Source organism: Alexandromys fortis, unplaced genomic scaffold (assembly GCF_014885135.2).
Source record: "Alexandromys fortis isolate MF-2015 unplaced genomic scaffold, M_Fortis_MF-2015_v1.1 scaffold_91, whole genome shotgun sequence".
Lineage (NCBI taxonomy): Eukaryota > Metazoa > Chordata > Mammalia > Rodentia > Cricetidae > Alexandromys > Alexandromys fortis.
In genome coordinates, this window is record NW_026067968.1 from 4,421,403 (window position 1) to 4,430,981 (window position 9,579).

Genomic DNA, 9,579 nt, shown 5'->3' on the forward strand with positions numbered 1-9,579 from the left:
AAGTGCTTTTTGCACCTTCCCCATATTCCACAATGGCCAGACTCGTCGGGGGGCTTCGGCTTTTCGTGGTCGTTTTCGTGTGTGCATCTGTGATCATGTGCATTTTCCACATCTTCGTGGTGTGCGTTTGGGTCCTTCTGGGCTTTTGACCCGCGCCATGTGTGCGCGGGTCCCAAGCCCTAAGTCTCTTACTATGTCTGTGAGCGTTTTGTATTCTGAGTGCGTGCTAGGGCTTTCGCCCGCCCGCCCGGCTTGGTTCCTGAGACTTGCGCTAAGCCGGCCTGTGCGAGCGCCTCCGCCTCCGCCGCGTGCTGTCCTGTGTGCGGACCGCGTGCCCATCGTGCGCAGGTACCCGTCTAGCCAAGAGTACGCCCGCGTGCGCAAGCAGCTTCCGGGCGCCGCGGCGCTGGGGGGCGGCCCCGCCAGGGGGTGGGTCACCGGGACTGGCCGGCGCCTGCCCCGTGCGCGCGAGGCGTGGGCGTGGGCGGGGGCCGCGGGGGGGGGACGACAGTACGAAAAGGCGGCGCGCGGGCCGCAGCCGCAGCTCCTCGGCGGCCCGCACTTAGCAGCGTGCGCCCAAGTGCAACCCTGGCTTTCCCTCCGCTGGACACCCGTGCCCCCTTCATCGTCCGCAACCAGAAGCCCAGTGCAGCCCCCGGAGCACCCTCTGCCCCGCCGCCGCTCCCTGGACCGCGACCCAGGCCGCCCCGAGATGACCGCGACCGGAGCCCTCCTGCGCGTCCTCTTGCTCCTGCTGGCTTTCGGCCACAGAACCTATGGTGAGACCCCCTGGCGGCTTGGCTCGCACCCCCTCTGGGGAAGCCTGCGATGCCCCGCCGACCACCCCGCTGACCACCCCATACTCCCTGTCCCGTGCGCCCCAAGTCCTGCCCGTCCCGCCTAACACAAAGTCCCGCACTGCGCCCACCTCATCCTCCCTGCACCACTCTTGCATGCTGAGCCCAGTCCCAGGGTCCTGGGGTTTGCGGGAGGTGGAGGGTCCCAGCCCCTTATTGCCCCGGCAGAAGTGGCGTTCGGAAGGGTGTCGTTGCGCAGATTGAGGAGGTATGGAAAAAGGAGGCTGACCTGGGAGGTATTTTATTTAAGAAGAAGAAAACGGCTCCGGGTGCAACTTTGGGGGTATCTGTCCCTGTATATGTGCTTAAGAACAGGTCTTGGGGTCTTTGGGGGGATGATTTTACAGTCGTAGGCCCCAATTTCCAACAGGAGTAAAGCCAGAGCCCCTCCTGAGTGGCGTGTTTCTCTAGTTGAGGGGCTGCGACACTTCTGTCTGCAGCAGCCATCTGTCTCTAGCAGCGAGAGAGTTGCCCCCTCCCCGCAGCGACCCCAGGTCCCACTGCGCCAGTGGTTGTGTGTCGGGGGCAGGGGGCTGTCTGGTAAGCCTGAGAGTCGGTTGAATAGATGCATACAGTAGGTGTCTATTAGTGTTGGAATCTGAGAGGCCCTGCAGAGCTATTGCGCAGTTTTTTTTTTAATGTGACCAGTGTTGGGTAGGGAAAGGGGGAGGGATAGGCTTTGCCTGCCTGGCATAATGGGTTAATCTTGGGGAAAAATCTAGTCGCTTTACCTGTGAGGCAGGCAGGTGAACTTGTCTGAGCTTTCCTAGACCTCAAAATCTCTCCTTTAGGTCACTTTGCAGAAGTGAGTGCTTGAGGGAATGCCCAGAGGTCAAAGGCTACCTCTTCATTGTCCCCAATTCCTACTTTTAGTGGTCTGGGGGTTCCTATTTTCTTTGGAGAGAAAGGTGTCTGCTTTGCACTTGGAGAATCAGGGGCCTGCTATGCTTATCCCATCTCTGCTAGGAACAGGCAGGATTGTGTTCCTGGGTAGGTTGAACCACATCCATCCACAGACAACAAGTGCCTACTGTGTGCCAGGCTGGAAGGACGCAGGGGTATTTGGATCCCCCTCTGCTGAGGGGCAGTGGGCCATTTGAGAGAAAATGGACTTTGTAGTGTCTTCCAGGCCTTGTGGGGGTGAATTGCGTACCTTCTTTTTCTTCCTCAGGGGCTGAATGCGACCCAGCCTGCGACCCCAAAAATGGATTCTGCGAGGATGACAATGTTTGCAGGTAATGGTGTAGGCTGCTTGGGACCCATGGTGGGGTCCTGGGGGTCTTGGAGCCAGGCTAAAAGGAGGGGGGTGCTTTTTCACAAAACTGCGTCACAGCTTCCTTGCTCCTGCAGAAACTGGTGGGGGGGGGAGGGAGTGAAGGAAGGCATGGGAAAGGGGGGCAGGATAAGGGGGAGCAGGAGGACATCTTACAGGGTGAGAGCATTGGGGGGGGTTCACTGCATCAAATGTGGTTCTTGTGGCGGGGGTCTTGTAAGACCCTTGTTTCTGCTCTTGAGCGCCTTCTCCGAGTTTTCCATTCAGGTGCCTGCTGCCTACTCCAGGGACCCACTGACCTGGCACTGTACAAAGACCACCAAGGGGTTCTCCTTTCAGCACAGAAACAGCCTGAGCCCTCTTGGGACCCCTGCTCCCCTCATGTGCCCCCCTCTCTCCCTTTTGTTCACACAGGTGCCAGCCCGGCTGGGAGGGCCCACTGTGTGACCAGTGTGTAACCTCCCCTGGCTGCGTCAACGGACTGTGTGAGGAACCATGGCAGTGCATCTGCAAGGATGGCTGGGACGGGAAACTCTGCGACATAGGTGGGCACCGGCCTTGGCCCACCCTGGCCCCCCCAGCCCCCCCAACCCCCCCCCCCGTCCCTGCCTGGCTGCCGTCTAGAACCCCTGAGGCTCACTGTTTGTAGTAGTATGTGATCCATGGTGCATATACATTTCATGCTGGGCCTCAGAGGTAGAGACTGGATTCTGTTCACTTCAGCTCTGCGGATTCCCAGACTTGGGGGTGGGACGGGGGGGGGGGCGGTTGGGAAACTGCCTGTTGAATAAAGAGTTACAAAAAATAAAACCCAGCAGGCCCAGGGTGGCTGGACCACGGACTGGGGCCACTTGAGCAGGTTACTGGAGCTGGGAGGTGAGTGGGGGTCTTCTCTGCGTGCTGTGGGAGGGATGATTCTCAGGGCTCAAACATCAAGAATGGGGATCCAACAAACAAATAGGGGAGGGAGGGCTGAGTATGAATCACCAGGAAGGCCAGGGCTGGGGGGGGCAGTCAGGTGTTGCAGGAGGTTGGTGGTGCGGAGAGGCTGAGGAAGGGTTAAGGTACAGACTGGTGTGATCTGCTAATTTCACTAATTCATATGATCTTTGTAAAGTGACAGCTGCATTGTTGTAGGACTGTTCTCATTTGCTAACGCTGTCCCCAAAGCCCAGGAAAACTGAGGTCCTGGGGAATAAAGGGTATGCCTCCCCGACCCCCGCAGATGGTACTCCATCAGGAAGACGGACAGCTAGATGCCCCAGGACCTGTCTGCTTAGCATTGCCAGTGACAAATAGGGAAACCAAGGATCAGAGACGCAAAAGGGGCCTCTGTACCCCAATTGTCTGCTTCCCTCTCCCCGAGTGGTGGGTGGGGGAAGGTTTTTGCTGCAGCTGACTCATGCTCTGGTCACGACTCTGCAGCCCCTTGCAGCAGCAGCAGCAGCAGCAGCAGCAGCAGCAGCAGCAGCAGCAGCAGCAGCAGCAGCAGCTACCGTTGCTTGAGGGGTGCTAGAAAAACCACTGACCAGGGTTAGGCTTTTAGCCTGGATCCTACCCTTCTAGATATCTGAATCCAGAGGACCTTTCCAGACAGAATTCTCCTTCACAGGTCCCTCAGCATGCATAGCCCCCTCTCCATCAAAACCACAAAGCCCAGCTGCCTGGGTAGAAATGGTGGGGCTGAGGATTGTCCCAGGGGGAACATAGCCCCTGGGTAATTGCTGTCCCTCTCCCTTTCTGCCTGCCTGGCTGCAGCTGCTATTCAAGTGGAGAGCCCCCTCAGCCCTCAGACCCCTCACGGCAGCTGATTCACCCGTCTTTGGGGTTGGAGGCTCTGGAGAACTGGTATTTAGGGAGACTGAACAGTCTAGGGGTGGTCGCCAGATCCTTATCTTAAATTAAGATTCCAGTGCTGGAGAGCAGAGGCAGAGAAGCCAGAGCTAGCTTCAGAGGCTCAGTGCACTAACATTTTGCTAGCACTATCCCGGAAAGATAAATCCTCCTTAGGTTTCCTTGCACCACACCGGGATCTGCAGAGTCCACCAGCATGGTGCACAGGCTTTTCCATGGACGCTGGTCTCCCCTTCATCGGGGTGCAAGTCTCTTTGAAAAAGGAGAGAAATCTCCACGTACTTAGCGTTAGGAACCCCTTTCTCTGGGGCTGCCTTTACTTGCAGTCTCTGGCTTTTTACAGCTCACATTGTAGAAAACTCTGAGATCAGCTACAGAGAGCTTTTCCTTTTTACATGCAGGGAAACTGAGGCAGAGCGGGAAGGAACTGAACTCTGTGGGGCAGCAGGTTGGAGCAGCCACAAAGGGCCCCTTCCTGCCCCTTCTGGGCAGCTGGGGTCTCCACCCGAGCCCCTTTGTTCAGTTCATCCTTGGCTTGCTGAGCCGAATAATGGAGTGAGCCTGACAGGAGGTGTTAAAAGCGCTGGAAATACAGCAGCGCTCATGGAAACCCAGACGGACAGGAGAGCGCTCAATAGTTTTAATTTTGCTGCCTTCAAAAGATGCAGCCTTTTTACCTTTAGACACCCTTAGTTCAGAACCGGAGAACAGAAGGACCAAGGGGTGGGGAGGTAGCCCTGTGGCTAAATTAGTCTTCTTGTTTCCTGATGGGGATCTTTGATGGGAAAGTGTGAAAAGCCCGTGTTCACCCCCCCCCCACTAGTTCCCAAGGTGGCAGAGACCCCTTTCTCTAGCTCTGAGAAAGGAGCCTGACTTTAGGGAATCTTGGCTCACTCCCCGTTTTGCCGAGGGACAAAGGCTTCTGTGGTGAAGGTTGTGTTGTCACACGGCAAGGGTGCCAGGAAAAGGGTGCAGCTGTTTATCTTGGTTCCCCATGCCCTTGGCGTTCTCAATGCTGACCTTATAGTTAAGCTTCCTTACCCTCAGCACTTCAGGACTTTGTGGGGGAAATCACTGCACCCTCTTTCTACAAATCCCACTTGGAATTCACTAGCAGAGCCACTTGGGGTTCCTGCCACACTGGCCTCTGAGCACGAAAGCTAAGCACTGGCTTTTCTGCTTCCCAGATACACGGGCTTGCACCTCAACCCCCTGTGCCAACAATGGGACCTGCGTGGACCTCGAGAAGGGCGGGTACGAGTGCTCCTGCGCCCCTGGGTTCTCTGGAAAAGACTGCCAGAACAAAGCTGGGCCCTGCGTGATCAATGGGTAAATAATCGGAAGACCCTTTCAGCCAAACCCCATAGGACCTGTCCCCTGATGAAAGAAGTGCTTCAGGCAACCCCTGCCCCACCTTCTGCTCTCATGGGGTAGGGGGCCTTGGTGGAGGAATGTGCCATTTCCTTATTTTTTCAAATGGCTCTGAAGGTAATTTCATATTCCCCTGATGTCCCCAAGTCCTGATGCCAGTGAATGACAGCAGATTGAGATGGGGACAGAGATGCCAAGCTGTATAATTTTCTAAAGGCAACATAATAAGGGATCAGAGTTCAGGAGGACCAGACTCTGAAGCCAGCTTAGCTTGTTGTAGGAGGCAGTTTAGGGCATTGCAATTGGGTTTTCTGGGATGTCTGAGGAGATTGGAGGAGATGGGAGGGGGCACTATTGGATAGCCACAGTGGGGAAGAGGCTCTGGGGCTCCTGTCCAAGAGCCAGGAATCTGCAGAGGCTTCAGACAGTCAGGAACACAGGGGTCTAAAGATCTGTATGCAGGAAGGACATCAGAGGTGGTGACCATTGAACACCACTGCAGTTTACGAAAGGGAGCACACAAGACAAGACCGTTCAACTTGTTCTGTTCTAACGGGCTTGATCTAGTCTGTCAAAATCGAGTCTGGGGGCCCTGAGGAAATTTTCAGAGCCCAGCTCCTTGCAGCCCTGGGGCTGAAGTCGCAATGTGTTGAGGGGAGGGGCTGTTCTTTCCCCAGAGTTTTGGCATTTATCAGATGACAAAGGGCTAGCTCGTTTAAAAGCACTTACATGAGATGCTTCATGTGCTGCACTTGGGCAAATGGACCACTGTTAAACAGTTCGCCATAGACACCACTCCCGCCAGCATAGATACGACTGGCTGTTCTTTCACTGACAGTCCCAGGGGTTTCCTTCACAAGAACTGGCTGGGCCCACTCCACTAGGAATACAGGGTGGGGGTGGAGTGGGTGGCACACACTGGAGCCCTGACTAACAGCAGACCGTGTTTCTTGCCCTCCTCACCTCAGGGATCTTACCCTAAACTTGGGCTGTTACTAATACTCCCTCTCCCAGCCTCAGTTTCCCCCATCTGTCTAGTGACTGACAATCCATGCTCTGGACTGAGAGATGAGAGAGGGCATGAGAGGTTGGTTCTGTTCGAGGCTGACCAGGTTGACCTCATGGCAGGGTGGGGTGTGCATGCTGTCCACCCTTGGGCAGCTGGTGAGCCTCCAAGCCAGGGGTGCCATCCCCAGGCGCCGACCTAGTTGGCACTATACCCCTCGTAGCCCGATGTGTTCTGAGCCCTGCCCTTTTGTCAGGTCCAGAGGAAGGTCCAGAGAAAGGGAGCCTCACCTCTGCCCTCGGCCCCCTGCCCCTGCTGCTCTGTCCTAGCCCAGCCCCCCGAGGGCCCTTTACCTTGTCTGTTGTGTTGTAGTTCCCCCTGCCAGCACGGAGGTGCCTGCATGGATGATGAGGGCCGGGCCTCGCATGCTTCCTGCCTGTGCCCCCCTGGCTTCTCTGGCAACTTCTGCGAGATCATTGCCAACAGCTGCACCCCTAACCCATGTGAGAATGATGGCGTGTGCACCGACATCGGGGGCGACTTTCGTTGCCGCTGCCCAGCCGGATTCGTCGACAAGACCTGCAGCCGCCCGGTGAGCATCTGCGCCAGTGGCCCGTGCCTGAACGGGGGCACCTGCCTCCAGCACACCCAGGTGAGCTACGAGTGTCTGTGCAAGCCCCCGTTCATGGGTCCCACGTGCGCGAAGAAGCGCGGGGCTAGCCCCGTGCAGGTCACCCACCTGCCCAGCAGCTACGGGCTTACCTACCGCCTGACCCCAGGGGTGCACGAGCTGCCAGTTCAGCAGCCCGAGCACCGCATCCTGAAGGTGTCCATGAAAGAGCTCAACAAGAGTACCCCTCTCCTCACCGAGGGACAGGCCATCTGCTTCACCATCCTGGGTGTGCTCACCAGCCTGGTGGTGCTGGGCACCGTGGCCATCGTCTTCCTCAACAAGTGCGAGGCCTGGGTGTCCAACCTGCGCTACAACCACATGCTGCGCAAGAAGAAGAACCTGCTGCTGCAGTACAACAGTGGCGAGGAGCTGGCGGTCAACATCATCTTCCCGGAGAAGATCGACATGACCACCTTCAACAAGGAGGCTGGCGACGAGGAGATCTAAGCAGCACCCCCCCAGGCCCCTCTCTAGTATCGGGGTTTCGCAGAGCTCACTATATGCGGTCTGTGCTTCTCCTTGTGGTGCAGTTTGCTTCTGTGTGGAATCTAGTGAACGCTATGCTTACGTATATTGTCTTTGCATCGCTGTGTGCCATGCTGCCATGCTATAGAAGAATCCTCTTTCTCCCTCTTAATGCATGATAATGAATAATAATAATATCTCTAAATGAGTTAAAGAAATAAGTATGTTATTCTAAACTCTTAAGTATCAAATATCAAATATAAAATCAAAAAAGACCAAAAAAAAACATGGTAACAGAACCAGGGCTTGGTACTGAGGTCCCTCCCCCAGGGGGCTCTCAGCTACCCGGTCCTCGTGCAACCATACGAATGCTGTGCCTGACCACTCACTGTGAAAAGGGCTAAACTCTTTCGTTCGTTAATTCTCACACACCGCTTCGGCTCTCACTCACATCCAGTCTCACACCGCAACCCTTAGATCTTTCCAGTCGATTTGTGACTTTGCAGTGTGTAGTGGCTGTGTGTCAGGCAGAGAGAGACCCCAGGTTGGCTGCTGGCAGACAGGTCAGGACCCAGTCCCAGCCCTGCCACTTTCTCGCTGTGTGACCCTTAGCGAGACCCCCATTCCAACCCTGGGCCACCTCCCCACTCCTCTCTTGAGAGAGGGGTGGAAATACCCACACCACCAAGGTCCTCTCTAGCTCCAAAATTCAGAATTAGGAACGAGGGATATATACCAAAACAACTCCTGACTCCAAGAAGAGGATCTGATGGAGACTTGGTCTCATCCTGGGATCCGAAAGGTTTTGGCCTATCCTGGCTGTACACTTGATATTGAGGTCGATCCCAATAGCGTTTCTCAAAGTGGGGAGCTTTCTGGCTCATGTCCAGTTTGGGAAAAAATTGGCCCCTTTAGGTCAAAATGTGCCATTTGGTGTTGCCTCTTGAGCAACCCACTCCCCACCCTAGCTCAGCCCTGCCCAGCCCCATACCCCCAGGCTCCACCCTCCTCTCACCTCTTCCCCCTTAGAGTAGCCATGAAATGCTTTCTGACTTAAGTGTACCTTGAACCACAAGTGCCCCCTGGCAAAATCTGAGCGAGCAACGCAGCCCTCACCAAGGTTTTCACAGGCTTTAGTGGAAATTGCTGCTTGTGGGGCGCTTTCTTGTTCTATGGCGAAAGTGGGATAGCACCTGACCACAGCCATGGATGTACCCTTGTGTTGCTGAGAATACTACCCTCAGATCCCAAAAGACCAGCTTCTGAATTATGAATTTGCTTTTTTAAAACAGAGCTTCTATCTTTTTTTTTTTTGCAAAATAAAAAACAAAAAATAACAAAAAAAATTAGAAAGAAATGGGATAGAGCCCTGTGTAGCTTCCCAGCTCTTATTTGGGATCTGGTTGCTACACAGTCCTTGTGTCCCCGTTAGGAATCCTTTGCTTCTTAGATTACTTGGGTAGGAACCTATGCTCTTAGCTTTAAGTGTAAGCCATGTTTACCTTGCTCTGAATACTTGCTTGCAAGTCATTGTCACCATTATTTACTGTCATTCAAGTCATAATCACAGCACACACTCACAACTTCATGATCATCACCCATTGGTCGGTCATGTGCGTCACCGTTGTCACACATTATGGACCTTGTCACCCTTCACCCTCTACCCTGGGGTCATTTCACCAAAAGCCCTGACTCAAAGAATCCCTCCCTAGTCATTGGTCATCTTCAGCCCAAGCTCCTCCCAGTCCCACCCTGAAGCCCCTCCCCATTTCACCCCACCCTCATCCTGATGAGGGTGTGTCCCAAGTCCCCAAATCCCTGCCTCCTGGTCCCCTGACTCCCTCCCTCCTCCAAGATCCCCTCCCCTGCCTCCAACCACTCCCCTCCCTGAGGCCACCCCGCCCCAATCAGGTCATCATACCATCTCATTTTAAGAAAAAAAATCCTAAAAAATTAAAAAAAATCACTAACAATTATTGACCTTTGCCAGGCTGGTGTCTGATATGCCCCCTGGCCTCTTTCAGCGTGAGACCTTGACAGAGTCTGCTAACAATCTGTTCCTCAGTTTCCCCAATGTGAA

General features: G+C 54.9%; 1 protein-coding gene across 3 annotated transcripts; it reads left to right on the forward strand.

Annotated features, from left to right (window-relative positions):
* Positions 1-514: 514 nt before the first annotated feature.
* Dlk1 (delta like non-canonical Notch ligand 1) lies at positions 515-7,720 on the forward strand. Of its 3 annotated transcripts, none has more exons than XM_050154737.1 (6): positions 515-779; positions 2,029-2,092; positions 2,545-2,675; positions 5,172-5,313; positions 6,734-7,013; positions 7,233-7,720. In XM_050154737.1, the coding sequence occupies exons 1-6, from the start codon at positions 713-715 to the stop codon at positions 7,479-7,481; spliced, it is 933 nt and encodes a 310-aa protein (XP_050010694.1). In that variant the 5' UTR covers positions 515-712; the 3' UTR covers positions 7,482-7,720. The 3 variants fall into 3 exon arrangements, with proteins under 3 accessions (XP_050010694.1, XP_050010695.1, XP_050010693.1); XM_050154738.1 differs by having other exon boundaries at positions 7,239-7,720; XM_050154736.1 differs by having other exon boundaries at positions 6,734-7,720.
* Positions 7,721-9,579: the final 1,859 nt, after the last annotated feature.